At 45.6% G+C, this 19395-nt stretch overlaps 1 protein-coding gene across 32 annotated transcripts in view; it reads right to left on the bottom strand.

Annotated features, from left to right (window-relative positions):
• NSD1 (nuclear receptor binding SET domain protein 1) overlaps nt 1-15632 on the bottom strand; it is a 154539-nt gene extending 138907 nt beyond the window's left edge. For 7 of the 32 annotated variants that reach the window (XR_015167242.1, XR_015167238.1, XR_015167241.1 and 4 more), the window contains exons 1-3: nt 13438-13643; nt 12202-12315; nt 11372-11461 (exon numbers count right to left, since the gene is read on the bottom strand). Coding sequence is in view for 20 of the 32 variants with exons in the window: in XM_086410886.1 (XP_086267012.1) it covers nt 11372-11461; nt 12202-12231 (120 nt within the window). In the remaining 12 variants the exon portion in view is untranslated. Of the gene's footprint in view, nt 1-11371; nt 12316-13159; nt 13644-13718; nt 13860-13984; nt 15025-15483 lie in introns of those variants that run through there. The other 25 variants (XR_015167243.1, XM_086410888.1, XR_015167240.1 and 22 more) reach the window with 23 other exon arrangements.
• Nucleotides 15633-19395: the final 3763 nt, after the last annotated feature.

The raw sequence follows: 19395 nt of genomic DNA, 5'->3' as shown, positions 1-19395 counted from the left end.
AGTTTTAAGTATCACTACTATGTATACTTATGCTTTCTGCTTTAATTAAAACTGTTTATTTCTTCCTGGGTGGGCTGGTAACTAGTTGCCCTTGTGGCCCCCAGTGATCCACATCTCAAGGTACTCCCCTCCCACACTGTATATCTCTTTGGCTCTCCTTGTTAGGCGTCTCCTCTTTTGAACCACTCACTCTGGGGAAAGCCTGCTACTCACTGTGAGCAGCCCTATGGAGAAGCCCACAAGGTAAGGAACTGAGGTCTCCTACTGTCAACAGCCATATGTTATTTTTTTTCCCCAACAGCCATATGAGTGCGTCATCCTGGACAAGGATCCTGCAATAGCCTTCCAATGACTGCAGCAGTGAAGGACATCGTGCTTGTAATCTCAAGAGAGAAAGGCAGAACCATCCAGCTAAGCCACACCCTTATTCCTAACTTCGTATGACAGAAATGTTTATTGTTTTAGACTACTCAATTTGTGGGTAATTTGAGGGTAATTTGCTTCCCTAATACAAAGGGAATTAGCTAAAAGAATTTGTTTCCAAAAAGAATACTAAAGACACAATAAAAATTATCTGTATAGTGCTGGATATTAAAATAAAATCTCTATTAAATCAGTAAGACTGTAGCAGACAGGATTTCTTCAAATTTTTACAAGCATGTAAAGTTTGTTTATCGAATATATAGAAGCACTGCTGCTGCTGCTGCTAAGTTGCTTCAGTAAGCTTCTAATCGGTAGAAGAAATTACTCCAAAACACCAATTTGGCTATATGAAAAATGAAACTTCAGCTCTACAACTATACAAAATTATTAACCAAAATGAAAAACAGATTGAGAAGAAATAGTCATGTCCATAAAATAAAAGGATAATAGCTACAAAACACTACAATCTAGATAAGTCAGCGAAGGATACAGACAGCAAAGGCCACAGAAGAAATACAAACATAAACAAATCACTTTCAACAATAAAATTGTATTAATTAAATCAATCTTTCAGTAGCAGTATGCATCTATTTAATTATGTAAAAAACTTAAAAAAAAATGTTATCAAAGTTGTTTTGTTATCAAAGGGAGGAAAACGTCAGACTCATACACTATTGAGAACTGTGTAAAATCATACAATCCTTTTGGAAAACCATACAGAAGTAGGCACATCTGAGACACAAAGAAAATTAATCCATTGCCCTGATAATTCCACCATCACCAGTTTATCCTTAGGAACAACTGCACAGGCATTACTATGAAATTATTAAGGTACCTATCAAGGCTTTACTTAAAACTCCAGTATCTACTCCACCAACTAACTAATTACAGTGGTATAATTATCGACACTGTAAAACTTCTGCCCCAAAGCTCTACTACATTAAAAAAGCATTTCAAATGTAGCACTTTGTTACCTCTCAACTACTGCTCTGCAATTCTTTATAGATTATGGCATGGCAGAAGTGCTTTTTCTTCATATGTTAATAAGAAAAATAGAGTCAATACACTGTCAACTGAACCATCTGCAACATTAAAGAGATGCCTTTAGACATAAAATTTCAGTAACAATTAGCATGGCACTAATGTCTATTATTTTTACTGGGTATAGACAGAACTTGCACCATGCACACTGCCGACGTCATCAGGGATCCCCAACAGCTCCAATTACTGCGTCACGAGAAATTATAGAAATGACAAGGGGAATATACCCTCATAATTTACAGAGAAAGATTACCTTCAGATTCTTCTTGGTATATGAGGGGATATCATATAACCAATAATTATTTTTAATTTAATGTGTAAATATAATTGTTCATCATCCAAAATGGATTTTATCCTCCCAGCAATCTTAAACACAGTATTATGGTATTTCCTGTAAGTTCACTAGACATGTGAAAAGAATGTTAGAGGACTTAATAAAGTAATTTTACCTAATAACAGTAACAAACACTAAAATCTGTTCCAATTTGTTAAGGGGAAACCACAAGTTTGTATGATTATATAGTTTCTTTAATAAGTCATCTAAAAGATGTAATAGTTAAAAATTAGGATTTGTATACAGGCATAATAAAGAATGCAGATCATCTAGAATACATAAAGAACTCTCAAAACTCAACAATTAAAATCAAACAAATTAATTAGAAAATGGACAAAAAACATGAGTATATTTCACCAAAGAGGATATACAAATGGCAAATAAGCACACAAAAAGATGCTCAACACCATTAGCTATCAGGGAAATGCAAATTAAAACCATAATGAGATATTATTACATAACTATCAAAATGGTTAAAACAAAAATAGTGACAACACAATGATGGTGAGGATGAACAGAAAGTGGATCACTAATACACTACTGGTGAGAATGTAAAACAGTATAGTCACTCTAGAAATCAGCTTGGCAGTTTCTTATAAAAGCAAACATGCCAGTAACATATGATTCAGCAATTGTACTCTTGGGTATTATTCCCAGAAAAATGAAAACTTATGTTCACACAAAAGCTATATATGAATGGTCACAGCACTTTTACTTCTAATAGCCAAAAGCTAGAATAAACCCAGATGTCCTTCAACAGGTGAACGGTTAAACAAACTGGTGTGTGTGTGTAATAGAATGCTGCTGCTGCTAAGTCGCTTCAGTCGTGTCCGACTCTGTGGGACCCCATAGACGGCAGCCCACCAGGCTCCACTGTCCCTGGGATTCTCCAGGCAAGAACACTGGAGTGGGTTGCCATTTCCTTCTCCAATGCATGAAAGGGAAAAGTGAAAGGGAAGTCGCTCAGTCGCGTCGGATTCTTCAAGACCCCATGGACTGCAGCCTACCAGGCTCCTCCGTCCATGGGATTTTCCAGGCAAGAGTACTGGAGTGGGGTGCCATTGCCTTCTACTTAGTAACAAAAAGAAATAAAGTATCGATATACTCAGTAACTTGGATGACTCTCCAGGTAATTTTAAGTGAAAACACCCAATACATATATATATACTGCATGATTCCATTGACGGGCACTTTTTAAATGACAAAATTTTAGAAACAAAGGACAGGCTAGTAGTTGGCCAAAGATGGAGGAGGAACTGCCAGGAAGAAGATGGATGTGATACAAAAGGGCCACAGGAGAGACCCTTGTGGCACTGAAACTGTTAAACATCTTAACTGTGGTACTGAGTATACAAATCCATACAGGTGACAAAAATGCAAAGAACAGAGTACACACAAACAAAAAGAAGTAAAACCAGGGACATCTGGAATATGTCCTTATAGAAATAAAGAATTTTCTTTAAAAAATTATACGAAAAACAAAAACTGGGTCATCTGAGTAGGTTTGGTGGATTATACCAATGTCAATAATCTGGTTGTGGTATTAGATGCTTTCACAAAACATGCCACTGCAAAATCAAGCAAAACACACATGAGATCTCTGTACTATTTCTTACAACTAACTGCATGTGCACTTATACTAATTTCAATAAATAAAATAAAAAATCTACCTACATGTTCATTTGAATGCATGTCCTTAATATATTAAACAAAGTATCAATAATATGTATATGAGGCCACTTGTGTGTCCAAAAGATTAAAAAAAAAAAAGGTCTACAAACACAAAGAAAATTCTAATAAAATATTAAGAGTGAAAATGAGGGAGCATTGGGAATTCCCTGGCAGTTCAACGGTTAGGACTGGTTAGGGAAATAAGATCCCACAAGTGGCAGTTTGACCCAAAAAAAGAAAAAAAGAGGGAGCATGTGAAGATGACAGAAATAAAGATCCTTTTTTATTAACATTCTATCTTTCACTTTTACTATGAATTTATGTTACTTTTCTAACTAAAAAGATTCCTAGCAATTTCTTCATTTGAGATCATTTTAAAGTTTCAGAAATGATCATTCAATGAAAATCAAGTCTACCACCAGAAAAGAGGTGGGCTCTCCTACAAACCAGGGGGTGGAAATGAAACATTTATATCCAGGACAAAGAATACCCAGCAAAGAGCAACAATGTAATAAGTTATACCACTTCACAGCTGGAGTGTGGAAAGATACTGAATTTATGGCCCAAATTAAATTCTCCTGATTACCAATCAAAAAATGGATCCAATTCTCCTGATATTAAACAAAAACTGAAACTGTCAAATAGTCCAATGCCCTTATCTTACCAATTAAGCAAGAAGAGTTTGGATAAACAGAAAAAAGCAAAACTGTAAAGATATGTTTCTCAAAATTCACAATTCTTTCAAATGTGCATTTGGCTTTTGGCATAGAATAACATGCATCACTTACTGAGCACCTACTTCAAAAACAGCACTGTGCTAGCTGCTTCAGATAAATTATTTTGCTGCATCCTCTCAAATGTGCAAGGCTGCACAGTATATGCCCCATTTAGAAATGAGGAATGGGCTCAAAGAGATGAGGGACTTCTACTAGTAGCATCTGTCCTACGAAACTATTATGACTTAATATCCTTAAGAGCTTATCCATAAGAATACGAAAATGAAACCTTGAGATATAAGGAGCACAAATTCAAAGCCCTTAGAAACTGAAGGCATGAGGGAATGAAGTCAGAAAAAAATCTCTGAAGTTTTGAAATTTGGTACATTGATCTGATCACCTTCCTACCTAAAATTTACTCCCCTTCCCAACTTGTATCTCTGTAATAGTACCACTCATTCTTCTACTCCATAAGTACATTGAGTGTCTGCTACAAAGAAAGCATCACACTACACACTGTTAAGATACTAAATGCTGAAATTAGACCAGGAAGAGAAAGGCATAAGCCAGGGGATGGTGAAGTAAGGCACCACTAATAGTTCAGGTTGGCTGAACTCAGGCCAGCCAGGATATCTCAGCAGATGAGATTTGGGAAAGTCAAGATGAGGTCTTATCAAAGACACTGAATTTGGGCTTTATTTGTTAGGCAAATGGGGAGAAGAGTTAGGCATTGAAGGTAAAGCTTTCATCAGAGACCTGTGTTTTGTTTGTGTGCTTATAGTCGCTCAGTCCTGACACTTTGTGACCCCATGGACTGTAGCTCACCAGGCTCCTCTGTCCATGGGGTTCCAGTCTAGAATACTGGAGTGGACTGCCATGCCCTCCTCCAGGAGATCTTCCCAATCCAGGAATCGAACCCAGGTCTCCCATATTGCAGGCAGATTCTTTACCATCTGAGCTACCAGGGAAGCCCCATCAGAGACCTCACCTAGTATTTCTCATTTTGAAGGTCAAAGGTAATTCTGTCTCTCCAGAAAGACTGGAAAGAAAAACAATATGAAGACCAGTAATAAAGGTTACATAATAGAATGGAAACAGCATAAAAATTCAACCCTGTAACATGGATTACAAAGCCTATATTTATACCTATCTCCTGACAACCCTGCTCCTCTCAGATTCCTATTCAAAGAATTTCTTGCCACTTTCATATGCTATTCCTCCTTACTTACTGGCATGCCTCTGCTTAAATATATATAACCTTCTATGAAATTCTTCCACATTACTCCAGGCATGACTTTTTCCAAACTCCCACAGTCCTGCTCTGTAACTTCTACCAGGCCGTGTGGTATTCTGTACTGTCATTGTTTACACCAGTCTTCCTTGGATGGTAAAGTTCCTTAAAAGCAGACTGTATCTTTCCTTTTATACTAGCAATGCCTGGCATCGAGAAGGCACTCAAGTTCATTTTGATCATATAAACAAGTGATTCCAAGGTTTCCAACCTTGAAAAGAACTGGAGGATGATGCCATCATTAAGACAGGAGGGGATTTCCCTAGCAGTCCAGTGGCTAAGTCTCCCTGATTCCAGTGCAAGGAGCCTGGGTTTGATCCCTGGTCAGGGAACTAGATCCCACATGCAACAAGTTTGCATACTGCAACTAAAAGACCCCCCCAGGCTGCAATTAAAAGACCATGAATGCTGCAGTGAAGATCAAATATGCCTCATGTTACGACTAAGATCTGGCATGGGCAAACAAATAAGTAAAAATAAGTATTTTTTTAAAAAGACAGAAGGAAAAGCATGTTTGGCAAAAAGAGATGGTCAAAAGTAGCCAAGTATGCTACAGGTGGAAGAGAAACTCAGCTGGAAATTTGTTTCTTGGTCTGAAGCTCAGAAGTCAGATCAAGAGTTTTCACACAGCAGAGAAGTAAATTAATAAAAGCAGATAAGACTGCAGAGAATGACAGAAAAGAGGAAGAAAAGAGAACAAGCAGTCCAAAAAGGACTGTTTAAAGGAGCAGTGGTCAAAACACTGCACATCTAGTAGGATAAGTCTGGAGGTGTCATTTGTAACTGAAAAGAACAGTTCCAACAGAGTAGAGAAGCCAATCCACAGGGCTTTAAGGGGGGGTAAACAAAGTAGACAACTCTCAAGAAATTCCCCAGGAAACAGGAAAGTAATCACAGGGGTTAGAGGATAGAGGAAGATTCTTTAGAATAGAAAGATGGCATTCTGTTTTTAGGCAGAAAAAGTGATGCAGTGAAGGTTGAGAATAAAGATCCTAGCAGAAAGCAGAAAGTAATGATGAGAACCAGGACCTCCAGCAGGGACAGAGTCAGAGAAAAAGCAGAAACTGAGAAGTGTGGAGACAGGAAAGGAGGAAGCAGAGAAATGCTGAAATGATGAGAAGGGAAGAGCGAACCCCATTTCTGTCTCAGGCACCAACACAACAAGCCTTGAACATAGTTTGTACTTATCTCTTTCATTCCTCAAATCCAGGCTCCAACTTTATTTCCAGTCCAGGCAACCCTAAAAGGGCTGCCAATTTTCTCTCTGAAATAATCTCTCAGATTTATCCCCTTTCTACTACTGACTCTGCTCAATTCTAATTTTTAATTACTACTGCAAGACTCCACAACCTAACATTGCCTCTACTCTCTCCCAGCCAAAATTTCCCAAACGCAGATTTCATCATCACTTCTCAGCTAAAATTCCTCACTGGATCCCAGTTTCTATCACATCAACATCAAACGCCAATCCGAATTTCTAGGCCCTATTTCGCAAGAACGGGCTTCCCTGGTGACTCATTGGTCAAGAATCTGCCTACAATCCAGGAGACAGGAGTTTGATCCCTGGATCAGGAAGATCCCCTGGAAGAGGAAATGGCAATCCACTCGAGGATTACTGCCTGAGAAATCCCATGGACAGAGGAGCCTGGCAGGCTACAGTCCGAGGGGTCACAGAGTCAGACATAACTGAGCAACTAAACTATCCTACCCAACCCTGTGAAAATACTGTTTATTTAATTCTTTTTATCCAAAGTACCTTTCTAAACCTAACCAAACCCAACCCAGTCAATGAACTGAAGTCCCACTCTTCACTGGAGCCTTGATCGCTCTAGGTTTCATTCATGTCTCCATTGATCTCCGTAACCAGCTGAACATCCACAGCACAGAACTTAGTACAGAGAGTGGTTTGTATTTTCTCCATCTCCAAGACTGTACAGGGGTATACTGTCACAACATCAAGATATCTATCTTGAAATGGCTCCCAAAAAAGTCTCTATTTAACATCCATCCCACGTACAATATAGTGTCTGTCTCTACCTAATGAAACACAAGCTAGTATTACAGTGTAAATCAATAACAAGGTAAAACTGCAAACAAATCTGGCACAAAGATGCTGTGTTTCTTAAAGTCAATGCAAATAATAAAGAACTACTCCAATTAAAGGCAAGAAAAAGGTGATCTAGGTCAACCAATAAACAAGTGACAACTGACAAGGAGAACAGGACAAGAGCTTCAAAGAGAGAGATGATGAACATCAAAGGATTAAGAAAAGTTAGTGAAATGACATAGTGGAGGGAGGATAAAACAAGATTGGCAAAATATCAGTAATTCTTAAAGCTTGGTGAGGAGTACATGGAAATTCAACCATTTTCTCTTCTTTGGTATATAACTGAAACTGTGTATAGTGGATTTTTTTTTTTAAAGAATACCTTAGTTAAGACTAAGTCTTTAAAAAAAAAAAGACTAAGTCCTTAAATATTTTATAAAAATTTATCCTTATGATCATGGTAAGAAAATGAAGTACAACAAAGTATGCCATCTACCTATTGTACAATTTTGCTGGACAAAATTTTTAAAAACCTACTTGAGGGCTTCTCTGGTAGTCCAGTGGTTAAGACTTGCAATTCAAGGGACACTGGTTCGATTCCTCGTCCAGAAGGATTCCACATGTCACTGAGCAACTAAGCCCCTGCGCCACAACTACTGAGCCAGCACTCTAGAGCCCAAGGTCTGCAACTACTGAAGCCCGGGCGCCTAGAGCCCATGCTCCACAAGAGAAGCCATTGCCACGAGAAGCCTGAGCACCACAATGAAGAGCAGCCTATGCTCACCGTTGACTACAGAACGCCAATGTGCAGCAATGGAGACCCATCATAGCCAAAAATAAAAATCTATTTGATTCTTGCCTTATTATAAAAAAATAGTTGCCATCAAAATCAAAATTTTGATAAAGGTTTAAAACTGACTTTTTTAATTCTCAATTTTACATTTCAATATAAAATCTAAATAAACCTGTTCCTCCCTATTTACTTGTGAAATTTTAGTCCTCAATTTTAATTGTGTTCATTTTTAGTGGTCTTCTTCAAATAAAGAATCACTAATATATACTTTAGACTACTCTGGAGGCTGCCTACATCCTAAGAACTTTGAGGATTCCCCAAATTCATGAATACTGCCACAGCATAAATTAACTCAATTTTACCTCCATAAGATATCTAAATGAGGAAGAATATCAAACAAAGAATTGCTGCAATCTAGTAAGAAAACCAGGAGATACTTCAGGCCCAGGCAAGAGTGTCAGGGACCTTCAAAAGTCCCTAAAGAAAACCAAGAATACTCAAATAATTCTATGGTTTCAATAGTTTTCAGTCTTATCCCCAATAATCTTAAGTACCTTTAAGGTAGACCTAGACCTTCCATGACATTTGTTTTTTACTACAAAGCTATGAAGAACCAGTGAGACAATACAGACCAAAGCACTTAAAACTAAGTTATTGCCTGTTATAACTTGGAGCTCTGGGAACCAACCTTCCTTGAAGATTTTTTCCAAACACCTACAATATACAAAGCACTGTATACTATATATGTACACTGGCAGAAATTAGACAGTATCAACCCAATTAAATATAAAAATACCAGGTCAGGATTATTAACTATAGTGAGAACCATTTCACATCACTGTATGCAGAAAAAGTAACTGAAGAGTATGAAGGTAAACTGAAGAGGCTGCTCCTTTATGACAGGAGACAGTCTGCTGATAGCTAGTTGTACAAAAACAACTGGCAATACAACGTTGAATCATGTTGTCGTTTCTAGTTCCAGACAGAGAGTTTAAAATCCTAATAAGTACTCGTTACTCTTGCCAGGAGACTCTTATTCTATCACAGTATCAGACAATAGCATGTGCAAAAGATTTTCTAAAACTTCTAGCCCTAAGCACACGCTCTAATACAAAGCGCTCTCCATACCTGCTGCATCAACCAGTCACTGTGAATAGTCTGAATACATCAAGTAGCTACATAGAATTTCTTTTAATTACACCTTGCTCAAGCTTACTGTTCAACTAAATTTGCATTTTGAGACTGACTTCACTTTAAATTCTCAGAAAATATCAAAGGCGAAAATGAAAGCAATAGATTTTGGATGAAGCTCTTCAGATTTATCCACAATCTGTGAGAAAGACTTAAAGAATAAAGATTCGAATTCGCTGGCGTTCAGTGGTTAGGACTTTCACTGCCATGGCCTGGAACTAAGACTGAACTACTGTACTGTTCAGTCTCTGGTCAGGGGAACTAAGATCCAAAAAGCCACATGCAGGACAGTCAAAAAAAAGAATAGATACTGGTTTCTTCAAGTCCACAGTCTTTGAGTAATTTTATTTTCTACATGAAAAAAATTTTTCTACACTTATACAAGTTTGTTAACTCTCATTTTAGATGCATTACGTTTTTTCTAAAGGCTCTAGTATTTTAGAACCAATAACGACACCTCTTTGATAAGAACCACACAGATTTACACTTACACTTCTAGAGAAACATGGATCTCCACCTTCTGATCTAAGTTTTTATGTAGGGACAAAACTATATACATGTAAAATACATTTCAATGTAACAAGAAGAATTTGTCTGAGCTGCTGATAGGCTGCCAACACAGCCTATCCACCCTAAAAAATATCTAGGACAAAACAGACTCAAGATAACTACCGAAACAAATTTTTTAAATCTGCAACTGCCAAACTAAGAAATCAAGGAGTAGTACTAACGCATATTTAAGATATGAATCAACAGAAACAAAAGCGACACACCCACATTCTCACTCTTAATTTTAAAGAACAGCAGGGCTATATAGTAAAATGAACGTTTAATGCACTCAAAACTATCACCACACACCAAAAAGTTTTTTCTATCTAAATCTTAACAGAGTATTTCAGAGGCATCTTGAGGAGGGAATGGGATCCTCTTTGGTGACGTAACAGATGACCATGACAAGTGTGTCTGGGCAGAAACAAAATCAGAATCAAATACTTAAAGTTGAAAGGAATCTTTTAACAATCAAGCTGGTTCAGATTTTTAAAGTGATGAAACAGGGTAAGTGAAGTCAACTGGTCATTTAGCTAACTAGGGACAGTCAAAAATTCTGGGTGAAGACCAGATTTTTAAAAAGCAAGTATCATTTACCACAATCTAACAATAGTAGGTAGCGCTACTGAGTAACTCAAAGTACATTTTTTCCCATTTCTATACACATACACCCATACCACACACATAACTACACTTCAAAATTTTAAAGCAGAAAAGGTTTAAGAGTGTACTCTGATAGTGGCTGTTACCATAGGATGCTGTACAACACGTACTTCAGAAAAAATAGCCTAATTTAAGTTTTGACTGATGTCCAAAAAGGCCTTTTCATCTGAGCTACCCTGAATGTGAACCCAAAATGTACTTCAACCTGAAAGTCATCCCATCAACGAAAAATATAAGCCATGCCTTATGCAAAAATAGGACTCCAGGTAATTCACTGATTCCTGTACTCATGACACAAGCAAGCCAAAGCCAAGGACACTTTTAGAAAAAAAGCTAAACAAATGTATACCTCTATCTTGGAAACTTAATTCTGAACTCAATCAAATGCCCTTAAAAGCTTAACTCTTAACCAATCCTCAATGGAGAGTTGACTTGGAAAATCAGAAAAGAATCAAACTCATATAAGACAGAAAAAAATTTTAGATCAAAGTAAAATTTTCCCAAAGAGCTTATTATTAGCAATAAGCTTTCATCTGTGAACTGGTAAACAACCAAAAACCAATTAGTTATAACCGGTTTTTATAGTTTCCCTTTAAGTTGCCTGTATATATACATTAATGTATATATTTAAGTTGTACCAAAAACTGCTTACAAATGGCAATTCCTGTGAAGTAGATGATGATGAAGTTCCAGGTAATTCTAGCATGTTTCCTAATGTACTGGTACTGGAGTCTGGATCATCCTGAAAAGATAAATTTATTGAGTTTAATTGCTCTTCTATGGTAACGTTTGTATCTCCTAGCGAAAGGGGGGCTGGGAGAAGGGCTGCTTTTTCATGGCTGCCGTCCACGTCACTTCTTTGCTTATTTCTCTGCGTTTCGGTCTGAGGAGCTAATGGCAAGAATGGCGGTTTGCCTGCACCGTGTCTACTGTCTGGTGTGCTGTCTTGTTCATCTCCCATGGCCACGTCTACACCATTCTCTGATTTAGGCTCATAATTGCAGGTGGCATTGGTTTGAGTTTCCTCAAAGATCTCCTCTATACTCTCATCCTCTGTGACTGGCTGTTCTGGGTCCATTTCAGAATCTACATCTGCATCGTCCACACAAGTAAAATTCTCAAAGTGCAGAAAGCCATTCTTGACAGTCTTTGTTACTTTTACCTGGAGTTCAGGGGAGTTATTACAAGAGGGTTCCTGTTTCATAGCAAGTGCTGTTGGACCACCAGGATTCAAGGAAGTGCAAACAACTGGCGACTGAGCTCTTGAATCACTTTTTTCAGGGTCTTGAAAGGATTCTGATCCATCAGCAGACCCATTTAAATACTCTACATTGATCATGGAGGCCAAATCCTGTAGTTTCCGCAGTGGAATGTAACAAGATGGAGAATCTTGTCCACAAGCATTTTGGGATGTTCCACTGGCAGTCGATAACTGCATAGTACACCCATTAAGTGGCTCAGAAAAATTGGATTGACCATTACCGAAAGGGCTGTCCTTGTCTTCAGGGGCATCTAAATTCACTGGATTGGAAAAGGGCAGCAGACAATTTCTTCTAGGTAGTTCACAGGTCTGATCCATCCTGGGCCAGCATCAACCTGGAATCCAAAAACACGTCAATTAATCTGAGTTAATGGGCCATTTGACTCTTATCTTCAAAATGGCAGCCACTTCTCAAGGCCTAGTGGCCTCGATGCTTTTCTGCTGCACTTCCATGAGTGGAAAAAGTTCCCCAGCTGACGATGGAAAAACAGCCTCGGTGAGCCTCCGCGAACTCCATCTTCCCGGAGACGGGTAGATCTTGCCACATGGAAACAGCCCGTCCCTTTTTCCTGCAGACTGGTGGGCAGTTGGGCTGATCTAAAATTAAAATCCCGTTGGCAGTAGAAATTTCCAAATCTCAAACAGGATTGTCTTTCCCCTCCCCCGCTAGGAGTCCAGCGGCCGGATCTCCCAAAAGCAGGGGGCTGTAGGGTTCGAGGGGGGCTCCGGGACGCTGCACAAAAAGGTTACCCCCCCCCATCCTTCCTGGCTCGCTCGGGCGCAGCGGTCACAATAGCGCTGCACCCTGCGCCCCAACTGGCGCCCGAGCCTTTGCAGTGGCCGTGCTCAGGCCGCAAGCAAGTCGGCGAAGCGGCTGCACCCCGAAGTTCTCCTTTCTGATTGCAGGCCTGCTTGGTCCACAGCTGCAGGCCCAGAGGCCGGAACGCGGCAGGGGGAGAAACGGAGGCAGTCGGTGAAGCCGAGTCAGGGCAGCAGCAGCAGCTGCTACAGCTTGACAAACATGGCTGCTGCCGACGCCGCCGCCGCCTGCCCGGGCCGCGTTCCTTCCCGCAGCGCCGGTAGCACCTTCTGGCCAAGCCGATCGCACTCATCAATATTCAGCACCAAGCAAAGTTTGCTGCAGGAGGGCAGCCAGCCCCGTGCCCCCCAGCCGGCTACCTGAAGGGAGGCGGAGGCCGAGGTGCGCGCGGGAGGCCGGCGGGGCACGGGCCGCGCGGGGAGGAAGTTCGCGGAGGCCCGGCCGGCTAGGCCTGAGCCCGGCTGGTAGTGATGTAGGGGGAGGGGGCCTGCGGCTGCAACGCCGCGGGCCACCAACCCTGCGCCGCGCCCGGCCCTCCCCCGCGCCCCTCACCTCACGGCCACCACCATCTTCCCCGCCCGGCCGCCTCCCCCATCCGCTCGCGCCAGCCCGCCGCCCACCCCAGCGCACTAGTTACCGTGCCCCGCGCCCCCTCCCGGGCCGGCTGGGGGGAGGGGGTGACCCTCATTACACTGGGGCGCGAGCGGAGCGGTGGGGAGAGCGTGGAGCCGCTCGCCGCACCCCCCTCCCCCCGCGTCTCTCTTCAGGAGAGAAGGTAGCAAGCGCGACCTGCCCCGGCCTATTCCGCCGCCGCCTCCTCCTCCTCACACCCCCACCGCGCGCGCCCCCGCGGTGGCGCGTGCGACCGAGCGCCTCGCGCCGGCCCGCGTGCGGCTGGGGCCCCGAGTGCGCGCGCACCCCTTCCCCCAAGGCGCGCGCTCCTTTGCCTCACTCTTCGGGGTTCAGGGCGGGTGAAGTCGGGCTCGCGAGCGCGCCACCCAATCAGCGGAGCCGCCGCTGCCGCCCCCTCCCCTCCCCCTGCGCGCCCGCTCGCGGCCCGGGCCTACGGGCCGGCCCGACTGCCCGGGCGGGGCCTGAGGCGGGCTCCCCAGGGGCCTCGCGCGCCTCCCCGGAGTGTCGGGGCCTGCGGGCGTCGTGGGTGGCACTCCGATCCCCTCACCTACCTCGGGGAGCTGCGCCGGCCCCGGGCTGCACACGTTTCCAGAACCCTACCGGTCTGGAGCCCCAGCCCCGGCGGCACCTGGCTGGGCTGAGGCCTGTCCGACCGCCCCGCCAGCCCCGCTCGGGCCCGCGTCAGTCCCGGCCTCCATCTTAGGTTACAGCCCGGGTTCCCTATCCACTGGGCACCTGCCTTCAGCCCGCTCGGCTCGGGCTCGAGACCAAGGCAACCCCCCTCCTACCGCGGGGCTCACCTGGGGGCTTGGGCTGGGGTCTTCGAGGCCTCAAACCCCGAGCAGGCGCGGCCGCAGGTGAACCCCCTGCCGGGCCGCACCCCAAGCCCACATCACCACCACCACAGACCAAGCAGAGCAGGAAACAAAATGGAGGCAGCAGCTCGGGTCTGCCTCCCCGAGCCAAGCCTGTGCAGCCCCAGGGCTCCCTTCTGCCGCAGGCCCGACGCCTGCGAGGCCGGAGGCTGGCTCGTCCCAGGCACCAAAGGCAGCCGCCCTAGAGCAGCGCAGACAGGCCGGGGACTCAGCCCTGCGGTCCCCACAGCCCCTCACCCACCATCCCTTCCCTTCCCCCTCCCTCCATTCCTCTTCCTCCCCCTGCCCGGCCGTGCGGGGTGAGCGGCTCCCGGGAGCTGGGTCGGGTCGGGTTACCCGCCCGGGCACTGCCCGCCCAGCCTTGGCCTCCGTGGGGGGATGAGGCCAGGCGACCCCCGCGCTGAGCCCACCCCCCGCACCCGAGCCGGGCAGCAATCTGACAGCACGCCCGCACCTCGGCCTGCCGCGGTGCGGCCCCCGCCCAGTGAGGCCGAGTCCCGAGCCCGGGCACCGCCGGGACGAAGCTCCCTCGTCACCCCCGGGCCCAGGGGTCCTCGCAGCCCCGGGCGGGGCTAGGGGAGCGCTGGGGGAGGGGTCCACTAATCCCTGCACCGCCTCCCGCGCCTAGTCCGGGTCTAGGCCTGGCACTGGGACTCGGGCCGGGGGCGCGGGCGGGCGTCAGTAGGTGTGTGCGCGCGGGGCAGTGGACGCGGGCTGGGGGCCCGGAGGGGCCGAGCCTCGCACCGCGGACGCTGCAGTTCTCTGCACCCAGGCAGATGGCCCTCTCGTGCCACCTCCGCCCCGCGCAGGCCGCCTGCTCCGCAACCCTGCTCCCCGGGGAGCGCGCGCCTCGCCCCTGCGGGCCGGACATCGGGACCCCGGCGGAACAGGGCTGGGAGGGCGGACCGCCGGGCTGGCCCCGCCAAGACTGCTCGCCTAATTCCTGGTCTGGGGCGCTCTGCCCTCGGGCGCCTGGCACATCGAGGCCTGCACCCAGTACCCGGTGCCCCGCAGCACTGGCCTACTGCGTCCAATCACCAAAGACACCGCGAGGGCAGGTGGGGAAACCCAAATAACGACCCCGCGACGCCGACCTCCCCCAGGCCCTTCGCCTAACCCGATCCAACTCTGACCCTCCCTCCCCCTCCCGGCTTGATCCCCGACAAAATGCTCACCTGGGTACCTATTTGGTCCCTAGAGTGCTAAGTTCATCCTGTATGTTCAGAGAAAAATCACAAACGACCGCCATAAAAAATTCCGCCTCCTCCAGAAAGCCTTCTGTGATTAGTGTTAACTCCATCTCAAAGCTGAGGGCGCCGCCCTCGAGAGCCACGTGACTACCATTCCTCCTAGGGCTTAGTAAATGTGCATAATTATTGCCTCAGTGGAGTGTTTACCCGCCATCCTTCTATCTGTTAATGGCGAGCCCACCTGGGAGAAAGGCACTTTTGGCGTTGTCTTCCGCGGTATTGGCTTTCGCTCGCTGCTCCCTAAATTCCGTCCTTCAGCCTTCACCCCGAAACTGGCCCCAGTAGACTTGGAGCTCAGGATGCCCGTAGCTTCCTTCCCTCCAAGTCCCACAGACCAGCCAAGGAGATAGACAACAGGTCCTTACCACACCTGAGTGCTGGGATGCATCCCTGCCAAGAAAGCAAGCAAGCTGTCTTGGAAGGAAGGTGTCCCCTGGAACCAGTGTGATGAGGGGAGCACTGTGACCTCAGGTGGCCTCCTGTTGAAGAGAATGAGGTATCCTGACTGTTCCCAAGTGCATAGTCAGGTTGGCAGTGAGTTGAAGAAGAGCTGGGTCTACACTCCAGGGTCCCGCCCTACAAGGACCCGTCCTTTGTTCTGCTAAGGAGTGACTCCTGCTAATCCTTTCTAGTCAATTCAATGGGGGAGCTCTGACTGGCTCCTTCTTCCTTCTTGCATGCTAAATTGTTTTAGTCGTGTCCGATTTTATGTCACGGTATGGATTGTAACCTGCCCGGCTCCTGTGTCCATGGGATTCTCCAGGCAAGAATACTGGAGTGGGCTGCCCTCCTCCAGAGAATCTTCCCAACCCAAGGATCGAACCAGCGTCTCATGTCTCCTGCCTTTGCAGGCGGGTTCTTTACCACTAGCGCCACCTGGGACTCCCTCGCACCTAATCTTTTGAACTAGTCATTTCCGACTGACAGTTACCTCCTATCAACTGCCCCAATTCAGATTACTTGCAACCCTTTATTCTCCCATGACCATCCTGAGGGCCTGTGAGGTGCCACTCAATGAATGGCCTTGAGCCACTCAGTTAAAAAGCCACAAGCCTCAGTTTACTCACCTGTGGTTTCCAATGCACAGGGTGGCTCTGAGGCTCTTGCAAGGCAAAGGTGTTTGGAGCCTATACAGACTACATACTTGATAAATGCTGAGATGTTTCACTGCTTCTTTCAGCAACCATTTTTTTGTATTCCAGGCAGTTTTGCAGGATGCTGGGGAAACAAAGGATGAGATCCCTACCTTAGGAAGCCCCCAGCCTTAGGAAAAAACACTTAAATAAAGGTGCAAAGGTGTGAAAAGGGACAAGCACAATGCTTCCTCCAGAGCTGACCTCTAGACATCACTGACCTAAACAAACCTCTCTCTCCAACTTCACAGGCCCCATGGAATAGGTCTAGTGCCTATGTGCTTAGTTGTGCCCAACTCTTTGCAACCCCATGGACTGTAGCCCGCCAGGCTCCTCTGTCCATAGGTTATTTTCCGGGCAAGAATACTGGAGTGGATTGCCAGTTCCTCCTCCAGGGGATCGTCTCGACCCAGAGTTCGAACCCAAGTCCCCTGTGCGTCTCCTGCATTGGAAGGTGGATTCTTTCCCACTGCCCCACACAGAATAGCGTAGGAGCTAAAGGAGGACAGGCAGCTGGGGATGAACAGCTTACTGATGATGGTCTTAGGGAAAAGACTGAATCCCAGAGAAAACCTCCTGGACTTTCCTGGAATGACTCAAGGGTCCCTTTCTGCCTCTCAGAATAGAATTTGGCTACAGAGGTCTCACCCACAGCAGCTTCCTTTGGTGACTCCCATTCAGAAGGCTAAGCACCTGTTGGGTGCCAGCATTTTGTTGAGGGAACACACAGGACCCTATATTCTCAAAGGACACTGGCTCCCGAAGTAGGGGAAGAAAGGATAGGGCTGTGGCCTGCCCTCCTTGTCTCAGCACAAGGAACTGGGCCTGTGCCTCTCATCCTTAAGACAGAGATTAGAATCAGTAAATACTTGCTGAGTCTATGCAGCATACTGGACACCATGCTGGGTACTTGACATGCATGAGTTCCTTTAAACCTTTAGCGGTCCTATGCAAAAATGAGGCCTGAAAGATTAAGCCCTTCTGCAAGGTCTCAGAGTCTTGTCAGTTCACGTCTTCTGCTCCTGGCAAACACACCTTCCAGGTACAGTAGGTGAGAAGACCCGGTACAGTGCCTTGCGCATAAGGACTCTGGAATTTGAGTGGTGGGCAGAGTGAGATTACCTTAGCCTCAGTTTCCTCATCTGTAAATTACCGATACTGGTAACTTGCTGAAAGAGATACCTGTAGAGACATTCTGCCAGTGTACTCCTTTTTTCTTAGAACTGCCCTCCCCTTTCATTCATGAATTCAGCAGATATAGCTTCCCACGTGGTGCAAAGAATCTGCCTGCCAGTGCAGGAGAAACAGGTTTGATCCCTGGGTCAGGAAGACCCCCTGAAGTAGAAAATGGCAACACACACCAGTATTCTTGTCTGGAAAATTCCCCTCAGAGGAGCCTGGCAAGCTATAGTCCATGGGGTTGTAAGCTATGTAATTAGGAAAAGAAAAAAAAAGGCTATGCATTGATTCAGCAGATACTCATTGTGTTCCCCCTCAGAGTCTTGTGGGAAAGGCAGAGAAGTAGTAATAAGGTAGAGAGCTGAACACTGAGAGAGAACCCAGAGGTGCTGGGGGAGCTGAGGAGAGCTCAGAGACAGTCAGAGAAGGCCTTCCATGGAAGTAACATTCACAGGGAACTCAGAAGGATATACAGGAATAACTGAGAAAGGAGGGGATAAATTAGAGATTCCAGCAGAAACCGGGCTTTGGAGGGACTGACCACAGTTCAGTGTTGTCAGAGGCTAGTGCAAGGCAGGAGCGGTAGGGGTGACGAGTGCAGTTAAGAGGCCTCAGACGAAGATGGGGAAAGCCACAGGGACCTGACAATTCAGGACTTTCTTTTTTAAGCTAAAGAATTCAGCTTCTAAATGGAAAGGCAGTAGGGAGCCACGGAAGGTTGAGAAGCAGATTAAGAATCTCATCTGTGCAGCTGAAAGCTCACTCTGCCAGCAGTGCCCAGAAGAGATGGATACCTCCTCTAGAAACAAGAGGGCTTTGCCTTGGGGTATGGTATGCTAGGACTGTTTTGTTACAGTAACAGTTGTGGCTTCTCTTCTGTGCTGGCTACTCTGCAAGACACTTCTCATCTACTCCTGAGATGGGCACTCTTGTTATCTCCATCTTCCAGGGAGGAAGTGAGGAAGTGTGATTTATTCAGAGCTGAGCTCCCACCCCAACTCCCAGTTCAAGCTCTTCATCAATGCTGGACAAGAGCAGCATATGCTTTCTGATGAAATAGCCAGGCTTTGTAGGGAGGTTTGGAGGCCTGTGGTGATTAGTCCCAAACACTGCTGGTGAATACTACAACCACTCCTTGTGATGGGTCTAAGACTTTCTGTCCCACCGAGTGGTTTCTCCAGAACTGGATCAGGCTTCCACTTAAGATTGAGGAAGGTTTGGCATTTGGAGCCATACAGCCCTCCAGCAATTTCCTTCCTGCCCAAAATACCAGGTTTCTGTCAGCTAACCTGACCCTGTAGCCCTAGCCCCAAGGATTCAAGTTTTCACCTTCAAGTGTTCTGTTTTTCAAATGTTCTCTTTGGAAAGCCCTGAGTGTAGTGGCTTCTAATCTCTGCCCTCCTGCACTCCTCAATTTCCTGGCTGCCCAGTATATCACTGTGCCAGGACAGGCCACATCCCATCCATCCTGTGCTCAGGCCCACCCCTCTGCCTTTTCCCCTGTCATGCAAACTTGCTTCAGAGC

Source organism: Bos grunniens, chromosome 7 (genome assembly GCF_055505025.1).
Source record: "Bos grunniens cultivar Pamir isolate PY7600 chromosome 7, Bosgru_T2T1.0, whole genome shotgun sequence".
Taxonomy (NCBI): domain Eukaryota; kingdom Metazoa; phylum Chordata; class Mammalia; order Artiodactyla; family Bovidae; genus Bos; species Bos grunniens.
The sequence above is the reverse complement of the archived record's forward strand: the minus strand, read 5'-3'. Positions and strand labels throughout refer to the sequence as shown.